This window comes from Thermobia domestica, chromosome 3 (assembly GCF_964235325.1).
Source record: "Thermobia domestica chromosome 3, izTheDome1.hap1.1, whole genome shotgun sequence".
NCBI classification, from domain to species: domain Eukaryota; kingdom Metazoa; phylum Arthropoda; class Insecta; order Zygentoma; family Lepismatidae; genus Thermobia; species Thermobia domestica.
The window spans coordinates 274,555,926-274,576,032 of record NC_137456.1 but is presented as its reverse complement, the minus strand read 5'-3'; the positions used below and the strand labels follow the sequence as shown (position 1 = coordinate 274,576,032).

At 35.7% G+C, this 20,107-nt stretch overlaps 1 protein-coding gene across 1 annotated transcript in view; it reads right to left on the bottom strand.

Annotated features, from left to right (window-relative positions):
* Positions 1–2,748: 2,748 nt before the first annotated feature.
* Positions 2,749–20,107, bottom strand: part of Ms (neuropeptide receptor myosuppressin) — a 284,596-nt gene continuing 267,237 nt past the window's right edge. The window contains exons 2-3 of the mRNA XM_081752408.1: positions 8,528–8,733; positions 2,749–3,042 (exon numbers count right to left, since the gene is read on the bottom strand). Of these exons, the coding sequence (XP_081608534.1) occupies positions 2,954–3,042; positions 8,528–8,732 (294 nt within the window). The 5' untranslated portion in view covers position 8,733 and the 3' untranslated portion in view covers positions 2,749–2,953. The remainder of the gene's footprint in view (positions 3,043–8,527; positions 8,734–20,107) is intronic.

Genomic DNA, 20,107 nt, shown 5'->3' with positions numbered 1-20,107 from the left:
TAAGCCTGGCAAAGATATGTTAAGCTTGCAAAAACGACGACATATTAATATGTATGGACACAAATGCAAAATCACCAATCTAGAACAGGAGAGTCACTGATGAGAAAGAACAAAAACTAGAAGAAATGTTTACATAAAACGAATTAGTGGTAGTAAAGGAAGAAAGAAGTCCACTTACCTTCAGAAATAAATGAAAAAATGAGATCTTTTTGTTTAACGTCCCACGATATGCCCTTTAACCTTCCTTCAGGAATATCCATAATAAGAGTTACTCCACTTCACAATCTGAAGAGAACGACCATGATATTTAATACCAATAATCAAGTCCACATTTGTGCAGGAAAATTTCCAAGGGTAACATATTTAAAAAAAGGTCGAGATTGAAGTGTTGTATGTAAAAAAGAGGATGTCTACGGATGAGAAATTTAAGGGAACTGTATACTGAAAGAAATGTTGATACTACAGCGCGACCAAGTTTTGTCATTTTGACACTACTAGTACTAGGAGTTCAGGTAATTCCCAATTCGTTGTGAGCGTACAATTACATTGTTTTGTCAATTTCTTGTGTTTTGTTTTTGGCTACACATAGTTGAATACGAAGAAATATAAGGGCAATAGGCGCAGAATTTCTTTGGACCCTTGGACATATGATAGGGGTGGCAAAGATGTTAAATACGATCCTGCAGATAGTGCATGGTTTTAATCCCTTCTTTACTTGATATACTGCAATTGTTTGCTTCTTTCTTAGTAATAGCTGAATTCTGACGATATTTGGTGGTAGAATCCTGGGAGTTTTGTTCAAAAATCTTGTGGAATTTAATGTGATCCCATTGGCAAACACCTATTAACACTCAAGTAGTATGGGTTAGAAACCTTTCTTTGGAGTACCTCGTATCAGCTTCATTTTAGATTGTAGCTAGATTGTCATTCAGGTTGTTGGTGTAACGAATCTTCGTTCCGTAACTACTACCTTGAAGAAAACTTATCGTCCTTCCTTTGATCCCCAAAAGGCAGTGGGTGAATCTAGAAGGAAGAAACTGGGGCCACCCAGAACCCAAACTACGATAGATATATCATGAGTTTATTATAAACTTTAAAAACTATATAAATAATACATTACATTATTTTTTGTCCCTCAAAAGCTGAGGAGCCTAGGTGCCCCTGCTCCGAGCTAGATCCGCCAATGCCAGAAAGGTACAGGCAAATGTTGCAGTATTTCCTCTTAAACTGATGATAGTTACATTTAATATGATATAATCTACAAAGTAAAATATCTTAAAGGCGTTGAGTACTTTTCGCCATCTTTGTTTTTGGCCAGTGATTTACATAAAGAAGTGTTTTCTTTTTTCTTTCAAACAAACAGAAATTTTAATGTTTTGATTTTGCTGTTTACTTCTTCAAATCTATTCAAATGACCCTTTGCTTTAAGCAAATTAAAATCTGAGATGTACAATTTTAATGTTCCGAAATCAAATTTAATTTAAATAATATTGAAGATATATACGAGGAGTGTCCAATAAATTATCTACCTAGACGGGAAAGGATGCAGATAGGCTCATCTGGTCATCAATATTTTTCGATGTAGTCACCAAAGAGGTCTATGCACCGTCACCACTTTGTGAGCAGCGAAGAAAACCCAGAGGAAAAAAAATATACTTTGTTATGGCCTCCGAACCACTGGGAAACAACTTATTGAACCTTGTTGTCCCCGCAGATGTTTCTTCAGGTTTTGGAAGAGGAAATAATCACTAGGGGCCATGTCCATACCGTAGGGAGGATGATTCAACACTTGGAAACCACAGTCAGCAATGGCAGCCTGAAATTTCTGGACCGTAACATAAACATTCGCTACGTGGCGTAGCACAAACACCCTATTGATGGCCACTACATTGCTCTGACTGACCCCAAATTGCGCAGCGGGGTTCACTACAGTGGGCTTAGCGTGCGTGTCAGGTGTCATTATATTCCCCCTCTATTCCTGTCTAGGTAGATAACTTATTGGACACTCCTCGTAAAATGCAAATACATTGACAATTCAAGAAATATTTAGCTAGACTTGAAGAAGAAATCATTAAAATTTCTGATCATTTCCAAGAAGAACGAATGGAATTAAAATACAAAGATGGCGCTAATATCGAACACCGTTAAGTTCATCTGATAGGAAATTGATAATTTAATACGATGAATTGAAGAAAAATAATGGTTGGAACTTTATTTATGCTCATCAAACTATAATACATCTTTGGCAATCTCATTTGTATCATAATTATGTACCCGCACAAAGCAATATGATTTCATTGAGAAATTACTTTAATAATACTGTTTTCGGTGAAGAACGTTCACGTCTTTCTGAAAATCTCTTTTAATTTCTCAAAAAATTTATTGCAGTCTTTTTTATAGAATTAAAAATGTACAATATAGTACTAATAGTTAGTGATGTTTAAATTTCGACTTAGATGCTCTAGCAATATACGACTTAGCTACATTGAAACAAAAGAAGATTGAAAAAAGAGATTTTCAGAAAGATTTTTTTTTTGCGCAAACAGAAGATAAATCTTCCACATTTGCCTTGCATTTTTAAAAACATACAGAAACATATAAAATTAATTTCAGGGCTGTTTTGTTACTGTATATTTCATTCTGATTTGCGCTTGGTCCTTCCTTTATTCACATGTAAAGCAGGACCAGTAAAATTTGCTTTACAATAGAAATAGATGTAGGTTACATTCTGTATGAATAGGAAATAAATATAGATTTACGAGATATATTTCAATGTAGTACATCCAAATACACTGTGATATTCATAGGGAATAATGTCCAATGAAGACATAAAGCGTGTTGGTTTTTCCTCTGTTAGAAAAAATTAAACCACGAGAAACAGTTAGGAAAACAGATGATTTATTTAAACAGAAGTCCATGTCCACAATTTTTCTTCCTGCAATGCAGGTGACCTCTAGCGGCGGCGGCCAAACCTCAAGAATACATGATCAACGTCCTGCCTCTTGACTCCGTTGTCCACCAGAGGAGCATTTTCTCTCATGACTGTAAGAAGAGCAAGAACTGCAATGAAATTAATTCATAAGAAAATATGCTAAAGCTAAAAATATAAAAGTATTTCAAGCATTACCAAGTTTAACCGATGGTAAATTAAAATGTACACATAACATCTAGAAGGTTTCATAAATTGTAAAGATTTTCTAACGTTTTTATGGTTTGTACTTTATTTGGTGTGGTGTTTCTGTCTCTGTACAAGTAGCTATAGCTGTATACCTTGGGTTTTCAGTGGCTGTTAAGAGCTTTAGTGCTAAACACTGGTGCTAACTTTTTCTGTAAAAGTATTAGGAAATGGAGGAAAGTACTTGGATGGTGAAAAAAATGACAAAGCGTTAGAAAGCAATAAGGAAATAAGAACGATATCGGAAATATAGTAGAGCCACGATAAACTGCGGATTGGGTGGCAAGGGTACCGTAGATAGCGAAAATCGCGGATAACCCACACAAAGACTGACGCGCAAACATGAAAAAATTTCAGCATAAAAACTGTTTTAGTATATAAAAACATAATAAAACTTTAAAATACCTTTGCTTTACGTCTAAATCACTAAAATAAAGAACAGTAAACAGGAAAAAAATACTGTACTGTAAACCTGTCAGTAATTCTGTATTATTATTATTATTATTATTATTATTATTATTATTATTATTATTATTATTATTATTATTATTATTATATTAGATTCGTAATTAACCCTCCACTAGTGGCCTGCGAACTCTCACTCTGCAATGAACAATGAATGTAATTTTACTACCACGCAAATCACTCTTATCAGTCAGTTCCCGTTTTTCATTCCTTACAACAATCGGCTTCTCCTTATCAGAATACGAGCTCGTTCGTGGCTAAGCGGTTCGCGTACGCGCCTTTGGCGTGGGAAACTTCGGGTCGATTCCCGGCGGAAAGTCATGTGGTTTGCATTCGACGGCATTCAGTAGCCACCGTCTCATATAATCTCGCTGCTGAAAGGGACGTTAAAACTCAAAATCAACACAATCCTTATCAGACTAGAATTGCACTTCCAAAAGTGCACTATTGTCAGAAATATTGATTTTTACAATGCAAGTTATTTTTATGTTTTCGAGCATACAGTACTTATTTGCATGCGTCAGTCCGCAGCGACTACTCATAAAAAATAATTTAACGCGACTGCAGTAGGAATTAGGAAAACTTCGCGGCACTCGCGTATAATCGGGCCTTTACTGTATTAAAATATATAAAGGAGTTGGCTACGTAATTATTTGAGAAGAAATTGTATTAAAGATAAAATAAAACGAATAAGAAAGAGAAGAAGAAGATATAATTGACGATAAGGATTGAAATACTAGTCTTCATCAGCGTTCTCGAACTATGGTCTTCGATGTCTGCTCTTGTTTCTTTCAAATTGGACATCAGTTCAAAAAAGACAGAGAAGAAAAATAAAATTCAGGTCTGTTTGGCGTATCATACTATGGTTGAGAATCTCAAATAGAGTTTACAAATTTTACAAGCAAGCGTCTTTAATTTCTTTCCAGTTTGGATCATCGAAGAAAAAGAATATTCGAGTATTTTACCTATTAATGCAAATATAAAATGTAGGCAATTTTAATTAATAATATTTTAAAATATAAATACACTGATTAACATATAGTCTAAACATGTTTTTTATATATATATATTTGCTTTCAAACGGGATAAGATAGGCTACAAATTCTAACAAAAAGGGGCCACCCTTTTAAAAAATGGAAATATGAACGTGTTACAGAAATTTAGTTGAGACATAAGTTCATGTAAGAGTCGATTTTTCAAAAAGTGATCTACATATTTTTCTTTAAAAACATCTATTTAAAAACAAGCATCTTGATATGCGAATTTAGAAAGGTCAGTTGGAGTTTAGCATTTTTCAGCACTGAGCCTATATGAAACGTACACCTACAGTTCAGGGTGGAACAAGTCCGTATCCACGGCGGGCTAGGGGGCCGGACCCTTCCTAAATATTTACTGACCTGCTAAAATTTTTACGGTGGGCTTGTAAATGATATGCTAGGGTTGGGTCGGCCCCCTTAATTTCTACCGCCGCCCTCCTAATTTTTTGGGTTGGCTACGAGCCTGGAATGGTATCCGAACCACTGTAATGCGTTCAAATTTTAAAGATTCTCCACTGAGAGCCGAGAATCCGGGATCCGATACATCAGAGGCGAGGACTTATTTGGAAAGTAATAGCTCCACTTTCCTTCAGCGATACATAAAGCTTTAACATAACTATTTGAAGTCTATTATACTGAAATTATAGAGAACTTATTACAACCTGATACAACAGTGTATTGATTATATGGGAAGAACGCTTGGCGAGGGAGATGCGAACTCAATTCCCGATGGGAGTTTATTTACATCGGATCCCACGTTAAACTGTACCGCACGTATCATGTAGCCTCAGTGCTAAAATGGGATGATAATTCTAAATCAACCAACCAACATTGTATTGACACGTATTTACTTCAGATTATTTAAGATAATTCATTTTTGGCTACTGTCCTCTCCACCATTCTGTAATAGCTTGTTAGCATAAGTTTAATTGTAGCTAATTTCCAAATCTACCAATGATCTAGTCAACTGATTGAATTATAGTATCACTGTCAGCATTTTACTCAAATCTATTTTATTCCAGCCTAAACTGTTCTAGTATTGCTTAAAGAAAGTGGATCTATTCTTCTTGATACATATTAATTACATTGCACATGTCATACTTCTGCCAGCGTCGGTATCTGAGTATTGCTAGAAGTTCATTTGATTACTTTCTTTGACCTCATGTCTTTTTCTAACTGCCGAGGCAAATTTTACTCTTTGATCAACTTTCTTTTAGCTTGCCTCATCTCTCGACTACTCCCGTCTTTTCTTATTTTTTTCAGGAACATTACTTATAATTTAATTTGTAATTTATTTTACCATATTTTTCCTTAGCAAAACAGGTAAAAACACTGTACGTACTCTAAACAATAAATATGAGCATTGAGAACTGTTTTGATACATATTAACACTATAGCAGTGCAGTTTAGTAAAATGCTCTCGTTTCTTGTATCATGAACATTATTCGATTAAGTTTTCACTCATAATCATTTATCCAAATTTCAGTACTTTCCAACGGGCCGCGGTGGCTCAATGGTAGAGCGTTCACTTCTGGTGTGCGGGGTCCCTGGTTCAATTCCCGCTCCCACCAAGTGAACTTTGTGGTGGACAAACACCGTGTGCGTGCGTTTTCTCGGGGTTCTCCCATTTCCTCCCACTTTCTTCATTCCACTATTTCATTCATTTCTCATCGTCACCGTCTCCTTTAGCCTAGCCGGAAACTGAAAGATTTCATTTCATTTCATTTTGAACAAGCAATCTTTATCGAGATGTAGAAATTATCCCGTAGCCTCCTACAAACGTCTATTCTACAGGTCATCGCGCAGTCGTCTGCAAAAGACTCGTTTACTGATCATCATTGCGTCGTCTAAAAACGCCTATTCAACTGGTCGTCGGTCTGTCTTCTACAAACGCTTGCTCTACTGATCATTACGTAGCCTTCTACCGACGCCTATTCTATTAGCTATCGCGTTAGTTTCTCTAAGCTCTATTCTACTAACCATAATACTACTTTCTACAAATGCCTACTCCAGTTCTCGCGTTTTTTTTTTTTTTTTTACAAACGCTGTTTTACTACTAATACATACGCCTGTTCTACAATCACATTCCTCTCATGTCACTCCTTGCTACGATAGTCGTCGTCATCCCTGAGAAAACGTAAATTGAATGTTGCAGGCGAAGCTCTGTTGCGTATCGTTCTCTCTCTTCTATTGAAGTATATGTTGCAATCTTGGATGACGTATTATTTTCTACTCTTTCATACAGCGTGTCATTCAGTGTATTATCTTCTACAGCGTATTATCTTCTACTACCCAACATAACCACGAAAACTAAAAGGACCATGTTGACCATAGAAGGACAGGAGAAAAGGGACAGGACGCTGTTACTAATGCAAAGCGTGAAGAGTGGCTATTAATGAAGAGTGATGTATGAATTGCATGTTCGTACTACGATCATTGGAAGTGGATAGTAGTCCTTAACATTATTAATACTTAACAAATTTTACATCATGTAAGTGAATGCATCAAGCTAATAAACACTAAAATTGATACTGCTTTCAATAGAAAATAAAACCCTTCAGAGCTAAATTGGAAAGATTTTGAGTAATGTGGACAATTTCGAGAAAAAGAAATGCAGTGAGTGTATTAGCATCTTAAATAACTATACTTAGAAGAAAGAGCAGCGGCCTCAGCTAGTGTTTTAAGGAAAATAGTTTGAATAATTAAATAGTAAACAAAAGAAAATTTGCTGAGACCTCAGAAGGTTTTTAGGTTTATTTTCTTCATAACCTCTTAAGTAACAAAAACTTTACATTTTAGTGCCTTGTAGTGATCTTTTTTACGTATTACGTTGGAAACACTATTTGTCATTCCCAATCACAGCAGAGATCTGTTTGGTAAACTTTATCTAAAAAAATTCCTGCTCATAATAATGCAGGAAATTTATCAGGAGGAAGCACAAAGAACATATAACAGGTTGAAGTACATACGAATAGGGAAAGATGAGGAATAAAATGGAAAAATGACGAAAAACAATGGAATGATTGAAATCGTTGATGAAGTGAGAAATGATGAGGAAAGAAGAGGAAATAGAGAAAGGATAAAGAATGGTGAAGTGAAAGAAGTCGTTCATGGAGTAAGAAAGAATGTGATTGGAAGAAGAATACAATGGAGAAGAGCTAATAGTGGAGTGATAAAAGACGTTAATGAAGTAAAAAATGAGGGAAAAGAGAGTAATAGAAGTTCTTGATGAAATGAGGAAGCGTGAGAAAAGAAGGCAAATAAAATGATTGAGTATTAGAAATGATTGAGTATTAGAAATGATTGAGTGATAGAAACCGTTAATGGAGTAAGGAAGAATAAATGAAAAGGAGAAGGATAGAATATAAAAAAGGATGAAGATTATGGATTCATGGAAGTCGTTTACGAAGTAAGATGGATGCAAAGAGAAGGGTAACAAAATGAGTAAAGGTTGAACAATGACGGAGTGATAGAAGTGGTTAATGAAATAAGAAATTATGCTGAAACAAGATAATAAAATGGACAGAGGGTGAAGAATTTTGGAGTGATAAAGTCGTTGATGAAATAAGGAAGTATGTGGAAAGAAGTGAAAAATGTGAAAAGGATGAAGAATTATAGTGTGATAGAAGTCTGATAAAGTAAGGAAGGATATGGAAAAAAGTGGGAAGTAAAAAATTGATGAAGAATATTGCGTAATACATGTTATTGAGAAAGCTTCATAATGTTCAACAAACAAATCTTAATAGTCACAAATATGTAAAATACGAACAAACTAGATCATGATATAGCTTTATCATGCTTGACATAAACGAATTGGTTATTATGCTCATCTTTTCTTTGTTGATCTCACCTTTATCATCCAGATATTGTTCCATAGCAGACGAGAATTCAGCTATCGTGGCGAGGGCGGCGCAGATTTTCTTTACTCGGGGTGGAAGCTCTTCCAAAAATTCTGGATTACACTGTGGAGGTGGGACGGCGATCACTAGTTGTGACGTCATAAGAAGTGCAAGGAGGACTGAAACAAGGGATACCAGGCAGATAGACGATTTCATCCTGAAAAAAGTAGGTAAACTTGTTTTAAAAGACATTTCTAAAGTAACCCTTTAACAAAATAGTAAAATTATGTCTACATATAGTATTTTGTTTGTCTATTTTACTCTGTCGCCAATGTAGTTTTGAAATATCTTCCCGAGGAATGGCGGTGATATGATCTTAAATAATTCTAGTGCTGCCAGATCTTTAAATTTCGGTGTAGTACTATAAAAGTGACATTATATTATCCTATATCGCTCATGTATGTCAATAATGGCGCAATTTTAATACAATACAACACCTTACATTAAATAAATATTCTCTATTTTGTCCGTATAGTAATGTAAGATTCAAATTTTGCATATGCAACATCTTTGTGTATTAAACATTTAACTCACACTTTCGGCACCAAGGCTATAATAGTTCTCGAATTGGGTTTGGTATGAGTCAGTATAGCATACTGGTACAAAATTAACATGCCGAAAATATTACTACACTTAAGATTTTGCGAATGAAATCCACTATATAGAAGTAATGACCAAGTACACACTCGTTTATTTGGATTTATCTCTACATATATCTATTTTTTCGACTTGCTCGTTTAAATTACCCTGGGGGTATGTAATTTTAAAAATACTTATCAGAATGTATTTTTTCCAACTGAAGAGTACGCTTAATCGTAAAAAAAAATCGCTTATTTAATTTTTATTTTTTTCTGTCCAGGATTGGCCTTTAACTGTTATTTAAACAATATTTCTTATGTTTCTTTTATATCCACGGAATCGATTTGGAAATATGATTGTGCATAACTTACGAACCAGAATCCTGCACAACATAAAATATCAGCTTGTAAGGCTCGTCAAAGTCTATCATTATGCCAAGAATAATCCAGATCGGTTGAGTTTGGTGTGTTTTCTTTTCTTTTCTTTTTTTAGTTTTTTGTTTCCAAAAATATGACTCAAAATTTGACTGCTCATAGCTCACGAACCAAAAGCCAGCATAACACAACATTTCACAAACTTATAGGCGAAGTCAAACTCTACTGGCATGCAAAGTCAGGGGAAGTTAAACTACTGCCATGCAAAGTCATAGGAAGTCAAACTCTAATGCCATGGAAAGTCAGGGAAAGTTAAACTCTACTGAAATGCAAAGTCATAGGAAGTCAAACTCTAATGGCGTGGAAAGTCAGGGAAAGTTAAACTCTACTGGCATGCAAAGTCATAGGAAGTCAAACTCTAATGCCATGGAAAGTCAGGGAAAGTTAAACTCTACTGCCATGCAAAGTCATAGGAAGTCAAACTCTATTGCCATGCAAAGTCTGACTCCGATCATGTGAGTTCCGTTGATGTTTTTCGGTTTTTGAATATCTAATTCAATTTGATCATCCATAATTCTGGAACTAAAATTCTGCACAACATAATATTTCACACTCTTATATAAGAGTCAATTCCTACCACCACGCTAAGTTTGATCTCGATCGGTGAGAGAAGCTTTCTCGTGGCTATATAGATAGTGGACGTGTCTTTAGGGCGGAAGACTCGGGTTCAATTCCCGGTGGGAGTTCATGTGGTTCTTATTCTATGCTAAGTTGTAGTTCCACGTCTCATGTAACCTCGGTGCTGAAAGGAACGCTAAATTTTAATCAATTGATCCATGACTGGATAAGTTCGTGTATGCTTTTTTTTTAAAAAAAATAATATGACTCATTCGGGAATCAAAAAGGTGCACAATCTAATATTTCACATACTTGTATAAGAAATCAAAGTCTACTTCTGTGTAAAGGTTTATCCAGATTGAATGAGTTCGGCTGAACTCATAAATATGATTTGTAACATGTTACTCGAAAATAAAGGAAGATTAGAAACAGGTGATTGGACATTTTCATAGTAACATTGTTTTAATAGATCAATGTAACAAGATGTACGTAATCGTATGTTTACATATATTAGTATTTCCGTCTGTTCTTGTGTTAATTTTTTGAATAACTCCATCGCTCTCGTCATAAGACATGAACAAGTAGGAGGAAGAAGAAGGCTATCTTTTTCAGGTATGTTGATTCGGATCCCTTCAGTGTTTTATGAGTCCTCTATAAAAGTTCTGTGAGCTGTTAGCTTGAGTGTCTATTGTGTAAAGTTAAAATTTTAATTAAATTTCACATTCAACAGTTAACTATAAGTATTAAATTTTAATCTACTTTTTCTTCCATTTTAGGATAAATCTCTTTGAATTTCACGGTGGGCATGGAAATTGAATTAATCACTTTAAGTCCATTTTGGTTATATAAGTTAAGTTCAAACTTCCGAATTATTAACCTGGTTTTGGAAGAACTATAGAAAATTATAACCTTATAAATACAGACTTTGGGAAATAAATTATATATTAATTTAATGGACACTTATAGGCGAAATAAATGTTAAAATTGGTTCACAAACCATTTTGAAATTGGGAAAGGTAATTACAATTTATTTGTTAAATTTGTTGAAGTATATTTATATTGACTGTTTTCATATGTAATAAGTTATATTTGTTTATTGAAATTATTAAATATTATTCCAGTAAGAAGGTAGATACTGCCCATTTTTTCCCATCAAAGAGGAATTGAACTTAACCTTTCCATTATAGCAGTGTACCGTTATTACGCATTACTGCTACAGATTGAATCCTTGATTTTTCAGGGAAAAATAAAATGAGCGATGATCATTTTCCTACTTATGAAAACACAATCTTTAACACGTCAATAATTAACAGTATTATGCACCTATTATAGTGTTCTGCTTGTTGGCAGGTCCTGGTAGGGCCGTAACTTATGGGGAGCAGGAGGGGCAGCTGACCCCCAGGGGCGGCTGCTCGAGGGGGCCCACTTTAGGACAAAACTTTCTTACTCCATATACGATACGAACATGAAATTATTAATGAAGCATCAAACAGGTTTACTACATTACATAAACAAAACAGCACACAAACGTAAATAAAACAAAAATTAGTAGTGGGCCCATTTCAGTAAAAAAAAATGTCTACTATTAGGGGCCCTAGAAATAATATTTATTCGAATGTTTTGAGATTTGTCAATATTGCTCCCTTAATTTGTTATGTATGGAAAGGGTCCAAGAGTGTAACTAACATTCCCGCAGACCTTGCCGTGCGGGAGGGCCCACAGGTTCCGGGGGCCATAGAGTAGAGAAAGATGGAAAGAATGGAAAGAGGGGACCGAGGAATTAGAAAAACAACTTTTTCTAGGGAGCCCAAATATGCGTATTAATGCTTCCCCCCCCCGCAAGAAAAATCTAAGTTACGGCTCTGGGTGCTGGTTTTGGATTTCTATTAATAATCTGAATCGATCAATACGCTCTTCCGTAACATATTGAGTAGTACAAATTCTTAACGTCTCATTGTGAGAAGTACAAATTGACATAGCAATCAAAAGCGCCGATCCTGGGGAGGGGGGGTCGAGGAGGATGTGGGCCCCTTTGTCATAAAATCCTAATATATGCCTTCTGCATCTGAATGCCCCTCCCCAAATTTACAGAGAAATCGGCGACCTTGATAGCAGTTGATATTATAACAGAAACATAATGCATTTAATTGCGTTATATATTTATAAAATTGCTGTGGAACTGACACTGAAATTCCTGAACAATTGCTGTATTTGTAAGGTTATCTACAATTTAATTTTTGTGACACATAGTGGGAACCGTTGCTATAGGAGTTAAAGAACTGATATCTAGCCTAAGAGAAAAGAATTAAAATATTTGTAAGGTTATTAAATTGTACTTTATATAATCTATTTGACATACTCTCTAATTTTTGTTATCTTTTAATTATCTTTAAGTTACTTGCTACTTATTTTTAAAAAGAAATAGTTGGGAGCGTGTTAAAAGTACTTAATGTGAACCACGAAAGCTGCTTCCACCCGCTCTTCTGTAGAGAAACACCTATTTCATTTACTTGTCACATTTTTTTCCTGTTACGTGTCAGCTCCAAATGCAGTTTCATTACATATGTATTTCCTCCTTCTGCAACGGAGTAGATACTGTAATCTCTCCTCTCGCATTCCACTCGTCTATTCCAAGTGTCAGTGCCACAAGATTTCTAACGCCATTTCTCAGCACCGTCTTTGTGTGGTAAAAGAGTTAACATATCTGGCCACTTTTCGCCCACAAAAGAGGATATACATACATATATTTTTCCAAACGTCCAGAAAATATCCACATCGATGTATCTTATAGATCGATCGATCGAAATGTGCATTTAACGTGCCAGATGGGATGCTAATTTTCCACATTCTATAACGATAACATTATTTTTGTTAGAAAGAATGCCTTAAATATTGCATTAGGTGACAATAAGAAATAAAATACTTTATAATGTACTAGCAGCGTTCACCCCGCTTCGCTGGGGTCACCCCGGAACGCAATAAACTTTGTTACTTAGATAATTTTTACTTTTTCGCTTTCAAGTGATATGATAAAAACCATAGAAGATTGCAGTAAATGTTAACATTATATCGCCTGTCATTTATGTTAACCCGCCGAGTGACACGGTCATGTGGGTTGCATATAAATACGGTTAGATTTAGCTATGATGAGCTAACAAAGGATTTCTACGTTATGGACACTTGAATGGTCAATTATCTCAAGACACTGGTAATTAAAAATTAAAGTGATATGATAAAAACCATCTAGGGTCCAAATCTTAATAACCCCCCAAAAATGAAAGAAATTGGTTCAGCCGTATTAGCGTGATGAGCTAACAAAGGATTTGTACGTTCTCTTTTATATATATAGATAATAATTAAGTACACGTTAATCGTCTCGGGGTAACATAGTAGCTCAGTGGTAGAGCGTTTACTTATGGTGCTGGGGTCTCTAGTTCTATCCTCGGCCAAGTAAATTTGTGGTGGACAACATCGTATCCGTGGATTTTCTCGGGGCACTCCTGTTTCCTCCCACATCCTGATTCCACCAATTCTTCCATCATCATTCACTTGCCTTAATCATCCGTCTCTCTTAGCCTAAAGGGCATAATCATATGATGTTAAACTGAAAGGTTTGTTAATCGTTTTAATAATTTTCAACAATCATAGTTAAAAATGTATAACAGAAAACCTAGAGACAACTACCATGGTATAAAATGTACACATTAATCACGATTCAAGGATTTTGAAAGGCTAATCATATATCAGCTTCCTACTTCCCAGTTTTCAATATACCCTTTCGAATCACAGAGCAAAGAATCTGGTTGTTCCACCCATGGTTTATTGATCTAATGATTCCATCAAATTACTAAGAACCTATAGGTTTGGTTGATTTTAGTATAACACCAATGCTATATGAGACGTGGACCTAGAGATTAACGTGAAGTTCGAAGCACATGAGCTCCCACCTAGAGTCAAACGGGGTTTCTCGCAACGAAGGCGTTGGAGCTCAAAATGCTAGAATCTGCGTCTCAATAGAGTATTCATAGAAGACAGGACTCTTTCTAATGCAGTGCTCAAAATCTGCTTTCCGGCATCTTCAATACAACAAGCATCTAACAATTCGAGACATGTTACAGAATGAATGGCATTGTGAAAAAAAAACTCAAGGATTAATTTTGTTCTAAATGGTGCGTAACTTGATCACTTAGCTAGTTAGAGTTTAGTCTCCTCTTCAGCATTGAGGCTATATGAGACGTGGACTTACAACCTAATGTGGGATTCAAAGCACATGAGCATCCGCCAGGTATTGAACCTGTGTTTCCCACGTCAAAGTTTTGCATGCTAACCGCATAGTCACAAATGCGTATTATGTAGATAAACATATTTACTTATATGCTGTAATTATTTATGTATTTATTAGCTCTTCTAGATACGTACATACAGAAATTTTGTTTTACAACAGAAACTATACAATATATTGTGAAAGTGTTCCGAAACATTGCAGTACAACCCCTGTGCTGTTATGCAATTATAATTACGTTTAACAATGTATGGTTGCCTATAAAAGTGTTACTTTCCCGTAGTTAGCGCAGAATCGTTGAGGTGTTTCTTAGTCTAGCCCCAAAGATTACAATCAGACCCTAAAGAAATTTATACGGGATCACCGAGATATATTCTTTCAAACAAAAGTGAATCGTCGAAATTGGTGCACCTGTGTCGAAGTTTTACATGAACATACTGACAACATATATATAAACGGGTTAAATTGAGAGCCTCCTACACTTCAAAATAGTGGTAAGCCAACAACATTTGACACGTAGTTTGATTACTTTGCTGGTAATTTCGCGATACTTTTGTTCTACTCGCGAATTGTGGTTACCAGATTGCGACATTAAATTCTACTCTGTTCCTATTCCTTGTCATCTATTTTTCTTTCCTCCTAATCACTTAATAAATAATTTGCGCCACACTTTATTATTCCTCATAGTAGCCATGCCATTTAATTAGAAAGATTTTTTAAATCGTACAGGTTTGGCGACTGTAGCCAAAACAACACCAAAAGCATGTTACTGAACTGAATTCGTACTACCATTCACCATGTCAAGTAGTTGATTTTACCACCACTACTTTAACAATTTACTCCAAAATTTGATGATGTTGAAGTAGCACCGGCAAGTTTCAAAATGAAAGATAAATATGATAACGCCGTGCTATTCTGTAGCCAAAACAACACCAAAGGTGTGTTACTGAACTTACTTCATACTACTATTCACCATGTCAGGTAGTTGATTTAACCACTACTATTTTAACAATTTACTCCAAAATTTGATGAAGTAGCACCAGGTATCCAACAAAATTGAACACAAATAGGGTAACGCCGTGCCATTCTGTTGAATTAACACATCCACTTACAACTGCTTACAGTATAAATTAGGACTGTATATGAAATTATATCGATTAAAGAGGGTGTTTCAAAGCAACACTGACAACGTTTGGGGGGCGATTCTGACACCAAGGTAAGACAAAAAGAATAGATCAACCTGGGTGTTGACAAATCCGTCATTTCGGAGTTATAAGCTGCCGAAAACATAAAAAAAGATTTTATGAGGTCCATAGCTCCGATACTAAGGGACCTACCGTAGGCGAGTCAATACTTCACTCGGGAACTAGCATGTGCGTTATCCAAAAATATGTTTGTAAATCCGGCGGTAGTCTCACACAACAATTTTTATAGAGGAAGTTTCGCTATGGGCATATAAATAATTTGAAGTACTTACGAACCATCTCTGTAAAAATTGTTGCGTGAGTAAGACAAAATTCTGAAACAAGGATATTTGGATAAGAGCATTATGCTAGTGTCTAAGTGAAGTCTTGACCCGACTCCGGTAGCTCCCATAATTTTGGAGCTATGGACGTTTACAGTTCATTTTTTCATGTTTTCGGCAGCTATTACTCCAAAATGACGGATTTCTGCACCCGGGTGGTCTATTCTTTTTGTTTAATATTGGTGTCAGGAATCACCTCCCAAACGTTGTCGGTGTTGTTTTGAAACACCCTGTATACTAGTGTTATACACTTTTGACCTGATTTCTTTTACAAGTGAATAAACAATAACAATTTTACAAGTGAATCTTAACAGTTATTTTGCCTGGAGGTCTAAGAAAACAGTCCATCGTGATGAAACAGCGAACAGCTGTAATCTATCGGCAAAGAATATGTATAAGATACAATTCTGAACAATTTGTTGCGTACTCGCTATTTTGAAAGCCAATAAAAGTGATTCTAATTGGAATCACCCGACCAGAAAAGGTTAAACTTAATTTTGATGAGTGTAAATGTTGGTTTGGATAATATTTCTATGCGACATAGGTTGTAGCCATGTTACTCTTAATTAGTACTTATCCTGACAATGCAATATCAGTTAGCGGATCTAAAGAAAAGAATTGGAAGCTCTTTTAATTTTTTTGTTAAATTATTCTAATTATAAACCGATTTTATTATAAAATTGGTTTGCTTTGCTCAGTTTGTCATTTAATTATAATATATAATAGGCAAAGGTGGGATAATTCAGAATATTACCGTAGAAATCTTGTATAAAAGTTAATTTTAAACTAACTTTGAGCGGTAATTATTCAGTATCTGAAAATGAATAGTAACATTATATGATAGGAAAGGTCAGCGCTTGTAAACTTAACTCTGCAAATATGACAATAGAGAACAATTTACGCTTTCCCGTCCGAATTTCCTTAATATTGAGGAGACACACGTGTGTGCGCACACATGCCTTTCTAAAAGTGCACCACTACAATCAAAGGCCACCCTTCGCTACTAATGGATATTATCATCTGTAAACAGATAAAAATTCTTGTATTGTGTTAAAGCATATCTTACAGATGATACTAAGTACAAAAGTTTTTCGTGAATGTAATTCGTAAATATGTTGCATTTCAAAATATGTCTTCTGACAATTTTCTTTTTTTTTCAATCTATATTGATTTGTTGTTCTTGACCAGTTTTAAATCAACATCACGACAAGTTTCAACAATAAATCAAATTAATTAGTCTAACAAGGAACTCGAACATAGAATGACACAGAAGCCAGTTAATGTAAAAGGAAATTTTTATTAGTCTAACGCCCACGATTATGCACCGAGGCTAAGGGAGACGGTAATTATGGGGTGGATGATAATGGTGCAATAATGGAAGTGGGAGAAACAGAATATCCCCGAGAAAACTCACACACACGGTGCTTGTCTAACACAAAGACCGGTTGGCGAGATCTTGGATCAAACCAGAGATCTCACGCACCAGAGGTGAACGTTTTACCACTAAGACACCATAGCCCCTTCAGAAAGAGGAAATTGTTGGCAAGTGAAATATCACCGTTCAATTCAATTTCCAGCAACAACAGTTGTCATTTTCTCATTCAAGTACAGAGAAAAACAACAACGACCATTTGAACGCTTGCGTATTGATATAACTAGTAGCCACTTATTTGTTTGTAATAAGATAACAATACAGAAGTCTCTGAGAAACACCATTGTGTGAGTTATTCTTGTGACAGCTTCGAGGAAATCCCATTAAAATCTAATTACTTTCATAACAAAACAATGAATGACGTTGGTTATGCAATGGACAAAACCCAATACACTAATTTGTTCGTAAATGACTTGCCATACAATGGAGATCATGGGAAAATGGCGATTTTACTGAAACTATGGGCTAATGAAGAACGTACTTGTTATGATAATTGATGGACAAATGGGGGCCCGCGAATAAAAATCAAGACTTGTGTGGTTTGTTCCTTTTTTTATCTTCATAAGGAAAAGGAAGTCTGTAGCTGGTCGTCGTATCGGACATACTATTAACCGTGAAAATTTGGCTAAACAGCCACAGAGATGTATACAAGGGGTGGGTCCTGAAGATCTGGATCCTCCCTCTGAAATCTCAACTTTTCTGTAAATTTTAGTTTAATTTTAGCGGTGATTCTACAAGTATAACTTATCCTCATATTGAATTGAATTGGAAACCCTCTCAGTAGCTTTGCACCTCTCCCGAAATAGATTCCTGCATACATGTCTGCCTGTCCAAATTCAGCAGTGCGTGAATGCGTTGCACTGGATTCATGTTTAGCAAAATGCGGATTTTGTGTATTTTGTTACTTTGAAGTATTCGTAACTCTGGCTCAAATTGGTCTTGACACATACAACAAGAAACAGGATACGACGAACAGAGCATTCAAAAAAATTGAATTTACACACATTTAGAAATCGTTACCTTGAAGTCCGTTACTTCAAGTATGAATTTTATTTTGTCCTGGCCGCCTTGCGTTATAAATTGGCCATAAGTGACGCAAATAAATGCATCACCCATGAATATGTTCTTCTTCTTTCTTTCACACACACTATATCTAATGTATTTCCTATCCGATTGTACACTTTTTAAATCGATAGTCTTATATGAGCTGCTTTCGTTATCTTAGAATTGACATAATGAGCTGTGTAGATCTAAAGACCATGAAGGGTCCAGGATTTCTTCAAAGAAAATATTGTATTGTTTTGAACAATTATTTATTTTCTAGGATGCGAGCAATGTACGGAATGTTTAATTTATAGCTAAGATTTTGAAGCGTAAAAATAGGATATCGCGAATTGGCGACTTCGGCTATTGCGTACAAAAGGAAACATGAAATGCTAGATCTCTCCAGGAAATTCGAGATTTTAAACAAGTTAAAAAGAAAATCTCTTCAAAGAGCCACTGATGCTAATTATATCATAGTATGTGCTACTGTTTATGACATCCAAACGAAAGAAAATTAATCCTTTCGGACCCGGGTCATTTTTGGCGTTTTCCTACATTTTCAGTTAGTGACTTATTGCTCATAAACTATTTACCCGATCGATACGGTTAAGGTCTTGCTTTTTAGAAGAGGTATGTGGCTATGTTTTGCTGTAAATTACATTGCAGTGTTGCCAACTGAAAGGAAATTATTGAGGGAAATGTGGGGTGAAAATTTACAAAAAATCCCTAACCGAATTTGAATTTTTTTTGTAGTTAGTATGACTGTTGCCACATGGGTCCAAGTCACATAAAACTTTCTTTGGTGTGTTGGCAACCCTAACAGCACAATCACATAGCAGGCATATGCCTATCATGTTTCCTCAGGTGCATGGAAATGTGTCCAGTATGTGCCTTATGTGCCTCTGAGAGAGAAATCACATAGATGGCAAGTGATAGTCACAGTCTATGTACATCCCTAGGCATATGCCTGATATGTACCTGGGGAACGTGCCTAGTATGTTCTAGGTATGTTCCCCATGCCGTAAGCGTCAATGAACCACAAAATTACTCCCCCAAAATATGTTAAATCGCCTATATGCGTAATGTGTCTACATTAAGGTGAGTCTAATAACACTTTAAACAAGTAAAAAAAAATGTACCCCAGGGTGGGCGCCAACAACCAACCTTTGGATTACTAGCTGCGTACTCTTCCGACTTTCTTCTTATAAAAAAAAGTTTGTCCCAACCGGGATACTGTTCGCCATTGGCAATTCGCGCAAGTTCTGCGTAATCCAAACACGACAGGGACACAAACACAGAAAGATCCAGGACAGTTACAATTGCAACCTTGCTCTTCAGGAGGATTCGAACCCCCAGTGGATTGCGCCTCATGATCCGAAGCCGAACGCCCGAGACCACTCGGCTATTGCCACCGGGTAACTTGGCCATGGAAGCAATGAAGAGAACGTTGCTTGTAGAGGGATAAATTGTTAAAGTCTTTTGAATTTAGGTAATCAGAGTGTTCCTTTAATGTTTGTTTAATGTCAGCTTTCCTAATTATTCTATTGAAACGTTCTGTGGTGCACTATGGAGGCCAAAGAGTGGGGTTTCAGATACTGTTTCGTTTGTTCCAAGATAGACAACAAGATGGAAATTATAGAGAAAAAAGTGGGATATTTTCCGAATTTTTCACCTAAA